We start from the raw sequence: 18,808 nt of genomic DNA on the forward strand, positions 1-18,808 counted from the left end.
TATCTGTCATGCAGGGGTTGTTGTCCTTGTGGCTAATTGGTTTCCATCTTGTTGGTTGTCTTCTTGCGGGGTGATGTGGGTGATGATATGCTGAAGTGTTAACCAACAATGTATCTTTCTTTAATTCACCACCTAATGGAGCTTGAGGGGTATCTGGTATTTGTTGTGGTGCCTGTTGTTGTTTCTTATTTTTCAATATTACTTCAACCACTGAGCCCTCATCTGATGTATCAGCACCTGTAACCTTTTATGCTTTAGCCTCTATTTGTGTTTGATTGTCGACCATCAAAGGCTCATCATCTGATATGTCAGTCCCTGGAACATCTTCTGCTTCAGCCTCCTTGGACTCTACCTGTTTATTGATGGAAATATCTTGTAATGTAATTTTCTTCTTTTTATACCAAAGCTTCAGGAATTTCTTCTACACATTAATATTGACCGTACCCACGGATTCCATCCAAGGATATTCCAAAAAAAATCCATGTTATCCATATCTGAAGTATAAAAATCACCATGCAACACATACTTATCCATAGAAAGTTTCAAATCCTTATAAACTTGAACATCCTCATCATCAACCTGTGTGTTTTTAATGTGTTTTGCTGGAACTTGTAATTTTTTTGCCAAATTAACATTGATAAAATTATGCTTGCAACTAGTATTTATAGATACAACAATTTTCTCCCGTTGAATCAATCCATGAACCTACAATAAGGAGACACCCGTAGAAAATAACCCCTTACGTGTCTCATTCTCCTTGTTTCTAGCCCGAGACCATTTGTCTAAAAGGACTCTTTCAAATTCTGCATCTGAAAGTTTGGTCAACTGCTTGTGGTCAAGTGAGACCCACCATTTGGCAACCTCATCTATGAAACTAAGCGACACTAAATTCTTCCAATCTTTTGCAAATACTGACTTTTTTTGTTTTATGTATTATTCAATAGTAAGACCATTATCTTTTCCTGTAAAACATAGAACCACCATGAAGAGGGTTTTGAAAAAATTCACTTACTTGACGAAAATTTGAAATGGCCACAATTCTGTCAATATTGCTCAGAATCCCTATTATGACTTGTTTTCGGAAATGGAACAACCATTCTGCATCTTCCCATGTGGTAGAAATCCCGATCTCGACACTGGAATTGCCGATCCACGCTGCAACTATCCCGCCGTCACAAAAAATTGCTGAAAAATAGTTGATTTTAAATCAGCGATATCTCCCTCATCCGGACTCCGATTCGACTGATTTTTTTTAAGTTGGGTATTTTTTCACAAACAATCCAAAACTACAATTAGATTCTTCATATTGTGCACCAGAAAGTACAGATCTGCGCTGCAAACTCGTTGCCCCGAAAAAATGTCTGCAACACCACTAATTTTTAGATCAGCGATATCTCCTTCATCCGGACTCCGATTCGGCCGATTTTTTTTTAAATCGGGTATTTTTTCACCAAGAATCCAGATCTGCAATTATATTTTGCAGAATTTTCCCCAAAACATACATATCTGATCTGCAAACTCGCCGCCCCCGAAAGTTCCTACAAAAAATTAAAAATTAAAAATAAAAAATAAAATAAAAATTCTCCACTTTTGCCCAAGAAAGTGCTCTGATACGACTTGTTATAGCTCTGATACCACTTGTTATGGATCTGATATGAAAATATAAGACAATGCAAATAAACCCATAAATAACAAGATTTAAATAGATAGAAATGCTTCTTTATTGATCAAACCTTTAAGGTAGGGCAACACCATACATTCACTCCTTAAGAAAGGAGAACACTCCACAAGCCATATGCCTGTTCATACAATAATCCTTGACATCTCTCCATGGGGAGTCTCTATTCTCTATATAGGCCTCATACATACAATATCATGGGTCATTACCATGGTTCCCTCAATACCATCTATCTAATACCATGGATCCATTACATTATTACTAACTACTTGTGGTCTCTTACATGATACGGGTTAACCACCTTATTTATTACTATGACCCATCCCATTATTACATTATTCCCTTGGGTACCTCCATTTATACCCCGTATTATCCCCCTTAGGTATATTACACAAGTTGTCAAATTAGTAATTGACAATGAAAGGGAAAATGATAAGCATCTTATTAAAGAACTAAAGCAACTGATAAAAAACATGGAGTTTAATCAAGAAAAATTGATAATAGATTACACCAAGGATGTGAGAACTTTGTACACCTAGCTAGAAAAATGTGATGAGGAGATAAAAATCATGAAAATTAAACACTTCGATCACATAGCCACCGTAGTTGAAAAGTGTGCTTAGAAGATGGAGGCTATGAGGACCGACATGCAGAGTCATCATGAGAAGGAAATGAGTATTATTCAAGTAAAGCATAACACAATGATGAGGAACATGGAAGTTGGATAGATTTCTCTTCAGAACAGATTGTTAGCGATGGAGGAAAGTCATGCCAAGGAAATCAATGCTATGAAGGTTGAACACTCTAACCAGATTGATGCCACCAGAATCGGAAAGACCAATTTTCAAGATAAGCCACAAATGATGAGAAATGCACAATTTGCGAGACTTCAGGTTAGATCGAAGCACAAATGGTTTGTCACAACTCATAGATTTATCAATCCACTGAAGCATTTCCCATCTGATGGCAAGGAGGTTATTTTTCCCACTAAGGACAAGTCGAATTTGGTTAAGGAATATCAAGCTTATGTATCACCATTAATAGAGTATATTCAAAATAGGATTGGGCATAATTCATATTCTTCAGATCTTTCATTCAAACATCTTCAATATCAGGACTGGAAATCTGTAGTGGTCTCATTGTTGACATCACAACCCACCTAGAAGAAGAGAAAAAAGCAGAAAAGCAGAAAGAAGTGATTTGATACATCTGATGGCCGAGAGCAGTTCGGTTTTCGGATAAGAAAAGGCCCTACAATATGCAGGATTAGGCATGGCACATCCAAAAAACAACCCACAGATTTGCCAGAAAGCAAACAAATGCTCAATATGCACTATATTGAACACATCTGATGCCACAGGGCATCCTTTGTATTGTATCTCTAACCCTACACCTTGTCATTTCAACATTTCATTTATGTTTTAGGATTAGATTTGCTATTCATGTTAATAAAAATTGTTGATGAACTTTTATTTCATGTGCTTAATATTATATGATGATATTTGGATGGACACTACTTATGTTATTTTGTGTGTTGCGTGGATGCAGATTCTGGAAATTTTCAAAAAAATTTGGACCCTTGGGCTTTGGTGGTTAAGTCAAAATCAATTTTTTAAGGAAATTAACTCAAAATAATTAATTTTGAGTTAATTAAAAATCAATTAAATGATAAATTTGATTTTTCCCAAAAAAATAAATAATTTCGACGGTGATTATTAAATATTAATTAAATCTTTATGAACGGTCGAGATTAATTTGACAGGGATCAAACCAACTAGTTGTTGGAAATTTTATCTATAAATTAGAGGTCAGTGTCAGTCTGTCTTTTCATCCAATCTTTGAATCGTGTACTAAGCTCTCAAACTTTCTTGTATACTTTTTTGAAATAATGCAAAAGTCTTTGGGGTTTCAACGTGTGGCGGTGTTCCTCTTCATTAAACTATGGTAATAATGTTTTAATTTCTGCTTAATATTATATGAAAACTATCAATCAATAGCTCTTTTAGAACAATCTGAATACAAGTATCTTATTCAGTTTGGTGGATCTAGGGTAACATTTTTAATTTTGATCGAAGTAGCAAATATCTTTATTTCTTCATAATTTCATTGTTATTCTATTTTTCTACTTGGTTTAATGGTTGATCTACTGTTTGCAGGAGATCTCTCTAGTTTTTTGTTAAGCGTTTGGGGATAGTCTTTGGTTGGACCAGTCAACTCTCAGCATATATTTTCTAAAGAACCTACCTCATATAAGCTCTGTGATTTATCTTAAGATCAAAAAAAAAATCTGCACAATGTTTTTGGACTAGTACCTCTCTAAAAATTTCAAACTTTCTTTTTAAATATTGGTGAAAAAATTGATAGATTTGGCTATTAAGAGCCTTAGATTATCGGATTTAGGAGCATATTTGGACTCATGCTCCTCAGATCTGATAGATCTACAACTTTTGTGCATAGATCTGTAAAAATTTTATATAGATCTGGAATTTTTTCTAACTTGGGTTTCTGAGTTTTATTTATTTTTGTATATCTCGGTTCTGGGTATTTTTCTTTTCGTTTTTTTCAGGTGCAGATCTAAAATCGAAGTTTAATTTCAAGTCAGATCTAGACCCTGGAGTGTAAGATCTAGCCTTGATACTATTTTGCAGAGACATTATTCAAAATTATTTACAGTTCGAGGGTTTCAAAATTTAGATCTGGGGATTTCATTAGTTTTCCTTAAGAGGAAATTTGAAGCAGGAATATATCATTTTAAAATACATATTTCTAGAAATATTTTTAAGGTTGTTGGGCTACCATCTACTGCCCTAAATCCCTCTAAAATTTTGTTGCTCACTCTGTTTTCGTTTTCCTTTCTTTTCTCTGAAATCGCTCCTCTTTTCTGTTGCGATTTATCAACTCAACAAAATTTCGATTTTGTTATGTCTACATTTTTTTCATTGTTGGTTGCCTCGTTCTTCACCAGTCTCAACTCTCCTTTATTTTTCTTGCAGAAGCGTCCCCTTGTTGCGCCCTTCATTTCCTTTTCTCCCCAAGCTTTCCTTCTTTCATTTCGTGGCTCCTTTGCTCTCCTTTCGCTTGCAGTGTTTTTTTCTGCATACAAAAACGTTGTCTCCTTCGAAGCCTGCTCTGTCACACCCCCAACTCTTTTTTCACAAGTTGCGCAACGTGCGGCACCGGCTAAACACTTAAACATTTTCATTTATAAGTTATTTCCTGGACTACACCTAACATTCACATAATTCTCCATTTTATATTATTAATGTGTGGAATACATTAATACTTCATAAACCATGCAAGAGATGAGATAACACAATGTATGCAAGTAATCTTTATAAATTTGTTGTTATATAAAATTTACCCGGGAGTAAGGCTCAACCGAGTTATACAAACTTTACAAACGGGTGATTTTCGTGCAGCTCGGTCGATCCACCGACTCAGTCGCTGCCCTGTGCAAGCCTGCCCAACCAACGTTTAACCGTGTACAAGGTTTTTGTTCCACCGAACTCCGCCCAATTGTGTCGCGGGCGCACTTGCCCACTGGCTCGTGCACGCCTGCTGCAGGCACACCTGCCCACGGGCTCGTGTTGTTCACTGCGGGCGCACCACCTACCTGGCCACCCTGCCCAGCTCGCCTCACCCGATACCACTGTGTCGTGTTCAGCCTTCCGCCCGTTCTGCAGAAACTCATTCACCCGCCGCCCAGTGACCTGCGGTTCGCCCATTTGGTTTTCCCACTGCCTGCGGTTAACTCTGTTTAGCTCGCCCTGCGGTGCCATTGTCCGCCCTCATGTTGTCTCGTTGTTCCGCTCGTCTAGTGGGCGCATCTCCTACACCTCCACTAGGGTAGTCCACCCATACACTTGGACTCCTTTGTGTGATATGTGAAGATGTGTTCTCCCCTTTGCCACCGATCCGCCCGCTAATATATATGGTAGCTCGTCCATGGTAGGGGCTTTGCCCATCGTCAAGCCGACCTCCCATTTCGCCACTTCGCCACTTCTTTAGCGTCGGCCTAGGTGTGGGGCGCCCATATGTGGGACTGCCCACCCATATAAACTCGTCATCGCCAACACTTAGTCATTTTTCCATCATGACTTCGTGCGAACACTCTAACTCGTTCAGTTGGCCCAACTCGTTGTTCGGGCGTGCCCTCCAACTCGCCGGTTAAACGCGACCGGCTCATCTCGCCCACCATGTGCCCATGCCGACTCGTGCCAACTCATCGGTTAAACACGCCCAACTTGCCAACTCGCGATGATGACTCGGGGGCTTTACATCCTCCCCCACCTAAAGTCATTGTCATCCTCGACAATCCAGCTATCCTCCATAGCTTCCTGTCGTACTTCGCAATCTTTCTCTTCCACCTCCATAGTGAGTCCTTTGTCTCCCAGCTATCCTCCTCTGATGCATCCTTCCATCTAATGAGGAATTCCCATCTCATGTTACTCCCAAGACCTGTCATTCGAAGATCCAAGATCTTCTCCAAAACAAGGTTTGGCCTGTCAACAATCATGGTTGGTCCTCTCAGTGGCTCCACCCTATCTGGATGTTCTACATCAAGTCGACACTTCTTCAACTGACTGATATGGAAAACAAGATGTTTTGAATGCATGTGGCGTGGAAGTTCCAACTCATAGGCAACTTCTCCCACTCGCTTCTTCACCCGAAATGGCCCCTCATACTTCCTCATCAAAGATCTCGCAGTCCCCTTCGGTGGCTGAAATTGATCTCCGATGATCCTGAGAAGAACCATATCTCCCACACTGAAGTGTGCATCCCACCTGTCCTTATTTGCCCATTTCTTCATCCTCCTTGCAGCCTCGTGCAAGCGCAACCGTGTCAACTCCAAGGTCTCATCCCATGCTTTCATAAACTTCTTCGCATGAGGACTCCTCAAGAAACCTCTCGTCAATATGGTATGAGGAGCAACTGGCAATTGTCCATTCACCAACTCAAATGGACTATACCCTGTTGTGGAACTCTTATGCATGTTGTAGTTGAAATAAGCTACATCCAAGAGTTCAGGCCAATTCTTCTGATCAGCCGTCACATAATGTCTCAAGTAGTCCTCCAACGATGCATTGATTCGCTCAGTCTACCCATCTATCTGCAGAAGGTAACTCGAACTCATCAACAAATCTCTCCCGACTAGCTTGAACAATGTGGTCCAAAATCTGCCTGTAAATCACGGATCTTGGTATCAGAGCCCTGTAACGTTCCCAATGGCTAGTTTGATTAGATCTTTTTCTACTCTTGAACGACGTGTCGTTACTGAAGTTGATTCCCGTTCTCTTGAAAAGGAGATCGATTCTGAAAAGGAATTAGAGACAATAGAAAATCCTGAAAGTTGGAATCCTCCAACCCTTCATGCAACTGATGTTTATAAAACCCCTCTCTCTAATATCTTTCAGAAAAAGCTACTTTTAAAAGAAGTGGAAGTAAAAATAAAAATCTCAGGTCCTTCTGTACAGATTGTTTCTCTATCTTTGTTTAACACTGAAGAAATCAAAAAATTTCGTCAATATGCAAAAGACAAAAAATATTCCTATTTACATTTTGGAGGTATAAGGATAGGTTCGGCCCCTTTGTTTAGACATGGCTTAAATACCCCGTGCATATTAGAAGTCTTTGATACTCGACACCATAACTATGATATGCTAGAATAGGTACCATTATCGGTAACCTATCTACTGGTTGTCAATATGGAACGATTTTTCCAGATTACTCTATTAGTCTTACAGATCCTCATCTGAAAGATTGTTGGAAACTTATGGTAGGAGTTCAAGGATCACAGATGGTTGATGACAGTGAATTCTTATCTGTAATAATTCAAACATCCTTTTAGTTGACTAATACAGTACATCCGAAATTAAAACAGTCAGTACTTAGAGATTGTGTGTCAGTTGGTTTAAACAATGCACAAGTAGAATGAATATCTTATGATTCTATAGGTCTACCAAACAACTGGTATTTTCAATACAAGTCTTTATCTGATGAAAAGAAACCAGGAAACCTAACAAGAAGAGCCTCGTTGCAAGAGGGTAAAATAAGGATACTTCAAGAAAAGCCTTATGTCCAGCGACCTATCATTCATCCGAGAAAATATGCATTACCTGTCTCTGACTGTACAGAATCCTCATCCCAAATAGACAGTAATTCTAGTCAACTTATACTATCTTCAAATGAATTGTATATACCTGAAGTTAAGCCTTTTCTTGCTATAAATAAAATGTTTAGAATTTCCAATTCCCAAATTGCCCCAGTTGAATAATGGCAATTCGCCAATCGTCGCTTTTTGAAAGGAGGCAAATGCCCCCCAAAGACGAAATTCTGCACTACGTCGTCCTCCTCAAAGCAACTTCCTACAAGAGTTGATTGTGCCCCTCTAGTTGAACACAACTCCTCAAATACAAATGATATAGATCAATTGTATCAAATGGTGTTCTTATGTTGAAAATGTTATAGATGATCTGGGTGCACAAAATGAACTCATTCTAGCCAATCTCAAGCTCTTACATGATGAACAACAAGAAGGAAGAGCCGAGAAAGAGGCAAGGATGCAAAAGAAAGAAAGAAGAAGAAAATCAAAAGCAGCTCAAAGTTCAAAATTTTCTATAGATATGTCGACTCCAAATTTTTGGGATCTAGAAGAAACAGAAGTTAGCACCTCTGAAACACCTTTCAGGCCAATGAAAATAGAGTCTATTCTAGAAAAACCAAGAAAAACAAAAGCAGAAATTGTGACTCTTGAAAATGCAGCTTCTAAGTTCCCATCTTTCATCATGCTATCAATCCAAAAAGCAATTTTTGTCAAAGAAGTCCAAAAATATCCTAAAATAGAAGAAGCTCTGTTTGCTTCTAATTCTAGCGGTTATATTCTAGATTTGGACAAATCAACAAATCCAGGTGAATCAATTTGAATATGGATCGGAGCTCTATACCAGATGCAAGTAACCACAAAGCTCGATAATGTATCCATATTTGTTCTAGCAGAAAAAATAATGGCCGTAATAGTTTATCACTGGTGGATTGGACCACCTGAGTCAGAATGACAAGCAGTCATTGCAGCAGGACTATCTACTCTAGAGGTACTACTGAAAACACAGTTTGTCCCCGAGCCAATAGATGAGAAAAAGCAAATCATTACAGATCTTGCTAGAATGGAGCTGAAAGATTTAAAATATCTTGAATCTTTTGGTCAAGATTTTATGGCCAAAGTTTACAAAGCAAATCTTTCAAATGATTCAGTTCAGAAAATTTCTTTTCTGTCAAAATTACCAGGAAATCTAGGAGATCTAATTTCTAAAGATATTGAGCTTCAAAGCAAAACAATAGATCAGATTTACTGGATAGATCTTTTATTCCGGTGTCAAGAGAAAGTTAAATATCTCTGTTGGCAAAAACAAGCACATGATATAACTCCCAGTGCCAATGTTTGTCGTGCCGCTTTGCCCTGGACACCATTTAAGAAAAAGAGAAAACATAAAAGGTATGGAAAATTCAAGACCAAGAAAATTGCAAATCCCAAATGACCTTTTAAAAATTTTAGATTTCTGAAGAAGAGGAAATAGCTGAGAACCAAAAATAATTTTTGTTTCATATGCAAACAAGAAGGACATTATGCTCGTGCTTGTCCAAAAAGCACATCCGGTAAATTAAAAGCATGTGTAGATATTGAAGAATTTTGTGACGATTGGTCTGTTGTACAATCAGAAGAAGAACCATCAAATGTATATATGTTGATTGGTGCTTCTTTTTCAGAAGATGAAGAATTAATCAATTCTGTTCAAAAAATGAATATTTGTTATGATTGTTCTACTGATGAATTTTTAGTTGAAGATGAAGAAGAACTTCACTACAGTGAAGAAATTGAGACTGACACAGACAGTTCTGAAACAAGTGAAACCGAATCTTTATGTTGGTCTCTACCACCAGAGAAAGAAAAAGGAAAGCAAGTCATCTCCATTCTTCTTCAGTTAAACTCTTTTTGTCCATATCCAAAAAAAATTGGACAAACATCTTCAGTGCCAGTTCCTGAATTCGACCCAGCAGCAGAACAAAGTTTTTTGAAGAAAATGGTAAAAACAAATAATCTTTTGTATATACCAGTCTCCGTGCAGGTTAAGAATAGTTGGATAGATCTTGATGCATTTATTGACACTGGTGGCTCAAACAATCTTGCTAGACTATCATTGTTTAAAGGATTATGGAAACCTCTCCAGAATATCCTAATTTCAGAAACGATCGGAGGTACAGTTAATCTTATCCACTATGTAGATAATATTTCCTTAAAAGTAGGTGGGAAAATTGTCAAGATATCTGCTATACAACATTATGACCCATCTGCCAGTTTATTTTTGGGTATGCCATTTACCAATTCTGTCTTGCCCGTGACCATTAGCGAAGATAAAGTTATCTTCAATTTCGAAAAACAAGCAATCTCTGTTCCGCAATTAAAATTTGCAGATTCTGAAGTTCAAAGAGAAAGCCAGAAGAAGACCAGTACAAGAAAGCCAATAAATGATTCCAAAGATTGGCAGAAAGTACTGCAGATTTACGAAGAAAATGAAGCTCTCAAAACAAAACAAAAAGCAGTAATAGATCCTTAGTGGACTCAAGAACAAATTTCTATATATCAGCGATTAGTCAAAAGCTGCTCAGAAGACCCTCAGAAGTTTTGGGAAAGAGAGAGCCCCAAGCAAGAAATTGTGACCATGCATGATAATGGAGTAAAAGGTAAGTTGATTCCTTGCACTCCTTCCGATGAACAAGAGATCAAAAAACAGATTGAAGAATTGTTGAAGTTGAGGTTGATTTAACCTAGTGTCTCTCACTATTCATGTTCTGCATTCTTGGTTCGAAATCATTTAGAAACAGTTCGAGGTAAAGCAAGAATGGTGATTAATTATAAACCATTGAATGCAATCACTCAAAGCTTTCATTATCCCTTACCTCGTCAAGAAGTAATAATGCAGAAGATTCAGAAGAGTAAAATCTTCAGTAAATTTGATACGAAATCCGGTTATTATCAGATTCAAATTGAAGAATCAGACAGACATAAGACAACATTCACATATCCAGCAATATTTTATCAATGGAAAGTTGTTCCATTTGGATTAAAGAATGCTCCTACTTTCTTCTAGAAGAGAATGGATTTTATCTTTGGTAAGTATGATTTTATCATAACTTACATTGATGATATTTTAATTCACAGTCCAGATTTACAAACACATTTGGCTCATCTAGAAATATTCTTTCAAGAAGTTCAAGCTCATGGTATTGTCCTCTCAGAAAAGAAAATGGTGTTATTCCAAAATGATATTGATTTCCTTGGAATTCATGTAATCGATGGACATATACAAATGCAGCCTCATATTCTGACAAAGCTCGCTGAGTTCCCTGATGAACTTAAAGACACCAAAATGATTCAGAGATTTTTGGGTGTTTTAAATTACATCCATAAATACATTCCCAGGCTATCCGAAAAAACTGCTCCTATCAGAAAGCATTTGAAATCAGGATGGTCTAGTCAAGCCACTGCCGCTGTCAAAAATCTCAAAGAAGAATGTAAGTCCCTGCCAAAACTGCAGCCCCCAGGAGATGGATTGTTAATCCTACAAACAGATGCCTCAAATGAATTTTGGGCAGCTGTTCTTTTTTAAAAGAAGGAGGAAAATAAAGAAGAAGAACTATGCGCCTATGCATCAGGAGAATTTCTCCCCAATCAGAAAAATTATTTTGCTACTGAAAAAGAAACTCTTGCAATATTTAATGGCATTCAAAAATTTGAATTGTATCTTGCGCCAAGAAAATTCTTGATTAGGACTGACTCAATGAATTTTAAATATTTCTTGTCAGCGAAATTATCAAGACAAATGGCAAGAGGAAGACTATTAGCATGGCAAATTTGGTTCTAGCAATATGATTTTGATGTAGAATGGATTCCTAGAAATTCTAACTATATTGCCGATGCTCTTACCAGGGAAATGAATAAAGCTCATAGAATTGGCCGCAACAAAAAAGAATTCAAATGAAGCATTTTTGATATTCCAGATCAGCCAGATAATTTTGTCACTTTGGCAAAAAGATTCAAAATTCTTGAGAAACATGTTGAAGATCTTTGTCTTGAAATAAAGAAGGTAGTTGGACTCAGGGTTCGAAGAAACCAGTGGATTCAAAAATCTCAATCCTGGCAATCAAAGAATATTGGCACACTTCTTGGATTGGATCCTGAATTGGTAAAAGTATACTCTTTACCAAATATGAAAGTCAAATTATACTTCAGAACTCTTGATGATCTATGATCCATACAATATACACAATCCATGATTTGGGTCTTACAGATTTTAAATTATTATCAAATGATTGGTTGTATTGATTTCACACTTGAAATCTTTACAAGTGCTAAGATGATGGACCTTGATGATGTTAATATCAAGATAAAAGTTGGACAGTTTTTACAGTCCTTAAGGACCCCAAATCTATTCAAGGAAATGGAAGCATTATATTTACAAAGAAGAGATGCAGATTACATGCACTAAGATACTTTTCCTCAGTATGAAATCTTCGAGCCATTTGCAGATTGGGAAATCAAGGACGGATATTGCAAGAAGAAACAGGTTGAAAGACAATCTCAATGTGTAGAAAGAACTCTACAGTATATTAAAATCTTTTCAACACCATGGGATTTTCAAAGCCCAGAAATAAGAAATGCTATTGAGCCAAATCCCTTTTCACAGGTTTTTGCAAATCAGTTTTCAGAAAGTTCCGCATTTGCAGAAATAAGGATGAAGTAAATAGAGTTTTGGGGTGGTTAAAAGAATTTCCCATGCAAAAGTTGGTTGAAAAAATTCATATTATCAAAAAATTGACCGAATCACAAGGGAAGTATCATGTTTTAAAGTTTTCAGTGAATCAAAAGGCACTAATCACAGTTGGAGTAAGTTCAGGAAATTGAACAGCAAACACTATATGTTTGATCAGTCTGTTATTATCAACCAGGGTATGCACAGCATTCAATTTTGAGTTTGGATGGCAGGAAAAAGAAGGCGTTAGTGATCACTGCAAAATCTGGATACAACACACAATAGAAACAGCAACCAGTGTGTTCCAAATCTTCAAATGGGAATTATTGGACGGGATAGAGCTACCAGTGTAACAGATGCCAGCATTCTCAAAAGCACATAAAGATTCTTTCTTAGATATTGAGATAAATCCTACATCTTACATCAATAGATGGAGAAAGAAAGATGACCCATTCAAGTTACCCTACCAAAGCCATCATCCCTACAAAGATCGAATAAAGTTGGAAGTAGGACAGTCCTCTAAAGCATCTACAGCAACAACATCTTCAAAAGGAAAGGACATTTTGTTTTTAGATGTGTACCAAGATGCTCAAGACCCCACTGAGCCGAACTACGAAGAAAAATATCTAAAGATATTGGAGGAAGCATATCTACAAAAGAATCAATCTTCTGACGAATTCGATGATTATGACTCAGACCGCAGCCCTATGGGACCATGGTGATAGTCCTTAGATTCCTTGTAAATAGTAGAAAGTTTGAATTATTGTAATGAATGTGCTTTTGAATTATTGTACTGGAATATTGAGTAGACACCGTTGGACTATGGAAATGCTGACAAGACCCTTAATTATTTCCATTTTGTGTCAAGTCTAGGTAAAAGTAGATTCTTTAGGAAGTCTATAAAATGAGAAATCGACAGAAGAGAAGCCCATATTGTTGGACTGAGTGCTTCTAAACTCTGAGATTTCTTGTTTCACTTTGTAATGCTCTGTAAGTTGTCCTTTTGAGTTAATGAAAGCTTCGCGCACCCTTTTACTACTCTAAGTTGGGTTGTTCGCTTGATATCCTCTTCTAAGTATCAGTAAGGCTGCAAGGGAGGCGTTCGTAAAGCTACTAATAAAAGCGCCCGAGGAGAGGCCGAGTTGCAGTGGACACGCGCAGCAAGTGCTAGAAGATACCGTTTCAAGGAACCACTTTGCTAAACAGTAAGAGGTCTCGATCTTTTATCTATGCTCAATGGCATCCCCCAATACTTCACTATGTTCTTAAAGAACAACTCCATAGTCTTCTCGGCTCCACAAGGTATCTTCGTTGGAATGAAGATGGCATACTTGGAAAAACAATCAACCACGACCATAATCCCGTTATACCCCTGCACCTGCGATAACTGAGTGATGAATTCCATCGAGACACTCATCCATGGTCTCTCTGGGATCGGTAAAGGCTATAACAATCCTCCATGCCTCTGGGTGTCCGATTTGTCCTGCTGAAAAATAATACATGTGTGCACATACTCCTTTACATCCTCCCTCATCTTCTCCCAAAAGAACCCTCTCTCCAATAATGCCAAAGAATGACGCTGCCCTGGGGGGCCAACCTAAGGAGAATCGTGGCTCTCCTTCAAAAGGTGTCTCCTAAGTCCAGATGTCTTTGGAACATAGAGTCGGTTCCCAAAGAATAAGAGTCCATCTCGGAGAAAAAACTTGTGTCTTCCCCTCCTTTATCTGCTTCACAATATTTTGCGCCTGAGTATTAGTCTCAATGCTCTCCTTGAGCTTATTTTGCATCTCCTCGGTCATCTATACCCGACTCCTACTTCGTGCTGCCTGGTCTTCCTCCCCCTCCAATGTTGCTAACTGTCCCTTCCTACTAAGGGCATCTGCAACTGCATTGAGTCTACCCGACCTGTACTCAATAGTCATGTCGAACTCTGCCAAGAAGTCTTGCCAACGAGCTTGCTTCACTGACAGCTTTGGTTGTGATGCAAAATAACTCGCTGCCACGTTGTCAGTCTTGACAACAAAAGGCTTCCCAATCAAGTAATGCCTCCATACCTGCAAACAGTGTATGATTGCAGTCATCTCCTTCTCATGAACCAAATACCACCGCTCTATATCCTGCAACTTCTGACTCTCATATGCCACCGAATGCCCACCTTGCATAAGAACTCCTATTGCAAAATCCGAAGCATCTGTGTGTACCTCAAACAATCGCTCGAAGTTAGGGAACTTCAGTATCAGTGTTGAAACCATCCTCTTCTTCAAATCTTCAAATGCCATCTAACATTTCTCCATCCAATTCCATCGCTTATCCTTCTTCAAAAGGTCTGTCAGTAATGAGGTCACTTTGGAGTACCCCTCCACAAACTTTCGCTGGTAGTTGGTCATCCCCAAAAACACCCTCATATCATGGACATTCTTTGGTTTAGCCCAATTCTCTATCGCCTTCACCCTATTCGGCTCCACCCGTATGTACCCTTGACCCACAATGTGTCCAAGGAACAAAATCTCAGTCTGGGCAAACACACACTTTGACTTCTTAAAGTATAACTAACTCTTCTTCAATGCCTCAAACACCAAAGCCAAGTGTTTCTTATGATCCTCCATGTTATCACTGTATACCACGATGTCGTCCAAGTATACTACTACGAGCGAATCCAAATATGGACATAGTACATCATTCATCAAAGTGCAAAACGTAGCAGGGGCATTACACAACCCGAATGGCATGACAAGGAATTCAAAGCTTCCATACCTTGTCACAATCGCGGTCTTCCTTTCATCTCCTTCCGTTGTCCGCACTTGATAGTACCCATGCCTCAAATCTAACTTGGAAAACACTCGCACTTTCACAAGCTTATCGAAGCAATCTGCAGCTAATGGCAAAAGATACCTGTTCTTTATCGTTTTCTTGTTGAGAGCACAATAATCACAGCGCATCTGTGGCTCATTTGTATCTTTCTTCCGTTGGAACAATACTAGAGCTCCATAGGGGGACCTTGAAGGTCATATGAAACTTGCATGAGTCAACTCCTTCAACTGTCGTTTCAATTCCTCCAACTCCGGTCCTGACAACCGATAAGGCGCTTTTGCCGGAGGTTGCTTCCCTGGCTCTAGCTTAATGCTATGGTCCACCGCACGTCTTGGTGGAAGTTTCTTTAGTAGTTCATCGAGCATCAAATCTGCATATTTGGACAGCATCTTAGAAATTTCAGTTGGAACAGGTGTCCCCACTCCATCATCGCTATCAACTTCTCTAATGACTGTCGCATATGTCTTTACATCTGGTTCCCGCATAGCCTTCTCCAAACTTAGTGCAAAAACATGATGCACCTTGACTTCCTTCCTTTGCTTATGAGTAGGCAAAGTACAAGTCTGTGATCCTCCAATCAGCATAATCTCATCGTAGAAGGGAACAATAACCACTCTATTTCCCTTCAAGAAATCCTTCCCCAATATCATGTCAAAGTCGTTCATCTCCATCACTGTGAAGTCCAACCGACCCTGCCACTCTTTGATTCGAACCGACACTTCGTGTGCCAATCCAGCCACTTTAGCCCTTGAGTTCACTACCTTGACCTCCACATCCGACGGGATAATCTGCAGCCCAACTTCCTTTGCTAAATGTGTAGTCATGAAGTTATGTGTGGCACCCGTGTCCACCAATGCTTGGATGGTCTTGCCATGAACCACCAAGTCCAGGAACCCCAAACTGTGAATCCAAGATTTCTTGTCCAAGATTTGTGTTAAAGGTTTGGGACTTTAAAATTTAAAGAGGAAAATTTTGTAGTATTAAATTTTTTTAATTTCTCTATAGTCAAACACGTTTAAATAATTTTTAAATCATCTTTAAAGTTTGACTATAGGAAAGCATCATTTTTTCTGGATTGAGTCACTTAAGAAAAATAATTTTAATTCTAAAATTGTTAAGTGCTTAGCATTTGAATTTCATGGTTCTTCATGGTATTTAAATTTTTGAAATTTAATTGCTAAAATATTTTGCATGCTAAGGTTTTAAGCATTTTTTTATGCTTGACATCTATTGAGATTGTTTGTCGTTAGAGTATTTCTAAGTGTGGTTTAATTACTTGAACTATTGGATATTTATTGCATATTTCTTAGTGAATTTTTCAAGTAATTATTAAGTATTTTTTCATAGATCTGTGGTAAATTTCATATCTTTTATTTCATAAACTGAGTATTTTTTGCGCATCTGATATTAATTTGTGAATAAGCTTTTGTTCCCTTTGAGCTATAATTGCATTTGAAAGAATCTAGAAGATTTGAAGTAAGCTTGTGGTTTAATTGTGATATTTTAAGGGGTTTATCTTTCAATCTTTGTCTAAAGAAGTGAACATTTCATTTTGGTGATTAAAAGCTTTGATAGATTACGACACAAGCGTTTATAATCCTCGAATCTAACTTCATCTCATATTCTAATCATCTCGTGCATTTGCATATTTAGTTAGTTCTGCATAACTAAAATTTACTTTCAAACATAAGCTTGGTCAATATAGAGATAGGTACCCATCCATCTTTGCTTGAAAACTCTTATTTTAATAGTACTTTAAACGATGACGTTGTAGTCGTCAGAGCCACAATGCTCTGCAGCACCAAAAGCTCAATACCTTAGTGTGCTTCACCTTATCTTAGTGTATAAAGAGCAATTCAAGAGAGGTATCGTTAATCACACCTTAGTGTGCTTCTCCTTATCTTCTCTCTATCAGTTACGATGAAATCAAGGTCAATATCAAAATGATCGAAGGGTTAAAACTTAGATAGACATTTAACTAAAATTGACCAAGATTCCTGCATTTCACATTAATTTTAGGATTTGCATTTCATATAAGATAATTATTCCTCCAAGCAAGAGTTGTTAATCAATTACTTGGTCTTAAATTTCTAACCAAAATGTTGACTCCATAAAGCATTGATATCAATCGTTTAAATCTAATCAAATATTATAAACCATGTTAAATGTTAATCAAGTACTTGGTCGCTTCACTATGTCTCTCGAATTGGTTGGTTCCCAACTAGTTCTCTTTCATTCCATTTCCGTAGGGTTTACCCCCCTTAGCGTGTTGTAGGGAGACAGCTTAAACGGAGAGATTGGGGATCAAGATAACAGCCCCCGATCTGGGCCGTTAATGCCGTGCCTAGACATTCTGTGCGACAACAATAAGAATAGTTCATCCCCAAGCCTTAAAATTAAAAGGGCACAACAGGGAGAACGATGTGCTAGTCTTGATGGATACTAGGAGTCATAGGTTTGTCGACACAAATCTTGTAATGAGGTTGAATCTTTTTTTACGCCCAATGCCCAATATGAAAGTTATGGTAACAGATGGAAAACAAATTGAACATGTATGAAAATGTCACAAGTTTAAATTAAAAATTCAAGAATACAATATAGAATCCAAGTTTTACACATACCAATGGCTACAAACATTGTGTACTTACTCTGCCAACCATCAAAAAAAACTTTGTAAAGTTTCAATGCCATGTAGAAAAGCATACAGTTACATGGGTTTCAACCACCTCAAAATAAAGTTGTATCTTCTCATCAAATGGTGAAGTTAATTCGAAAAGGGGCACCAACATATATAGTACAATTCCATCAGATGGAAATATTGGCCTCAACACTAGTTAACATCGAGTCTCCGGTAGACTCAAGAATTAATTCAATAACAAACAAAAAAATGTATTCCAAGACTTTCCTTTAAATGAGCCTCCTAAAACAGATATTGATCATGTCATCAAAGTTAAAACACGATTGAACCCTATCAACATTAAACCATATCAATATCCACATCATCAAAAAACACAAGAATAATCCAACATCTACTGAGATGAGGTATTATCACAAAAGGTAGAAGCCTTTATGCAACCCCTATAGTCCTTGTTCGAAATAAGGATGGGTCTATCAGGCTATGCCTATAAATGTGAAGGGAGGGATTATTTGAATAGTTCAATGATGAACCATGACTAGTGTACCAAATAAATAAAAACAAGCTGAACAAACATCAGGACATCAAGATTCAAAGTGAACAAGGCCAATCCAGGAAGGAAAACCTGAAATAATCCAGATAATAATGCATCATCCAAAATCCTAGATAACCTTCTTAGTTTCTTAGTCAAAATAAATAAAAACAGACTGAATAAACATCAGGATATCAAGATTCAAAGTGAACAAGGCCACTCCAGGAAAGTTAAACATGAAGTAATCAAAATAATAATGCACCATCCAAAATCCTAGATGACCTTCTCAATTTCTTAGTCAATTGGTTTCTTAGCTCCAGATCTTTAATCCGGCATCCACATTA

General features: G+C 37.8%; 1 protein-coding gene across 1 annotated transcript; it reads right to left on the reverse strand.

Moving 5' to 3' along the window:
• Positions 1–5,900: 5,900 nt before the first annotated feature.
• On the reverse strand, positions 5,901–6,488 carry LOC149186645 (uncharacterized). The gene has a single exon (XM_089409413.1). It carries the CDS (start codon positions 6,486–6,488, stop codon positions 5,901–5,903), a length of 588 nt encoding a protein of 195 aa, XP_089265539.1.
• Positions 6,489–18,808: the final 12,320 nt, after the last annotated feature.

Source organism: Pinus tabuliformis, chromosome 3_1, assembly GCF_031772625.1.
Source record: "Pinus tabuliformis cultivar Carrire ecotype Pingquan chromosome 3_1, CPIR1, whole genome shotgun sequence".
NCBI lineage: Eukaryota > Viridiplantae > Streptophyta > Pinopsida > Pinales > Pinaceae > Pinus > Pinus tabuliformis.

Excerpts from the sequence above, each read along its gene's own strand:
- LOC149186645 (XM_089409413.1), bottom strand. The coding sequence starts at position 6,488 with ATGAAGAAATGGGCAAATAAGGACAGGTGGGATGCACACTTCAGTGTG.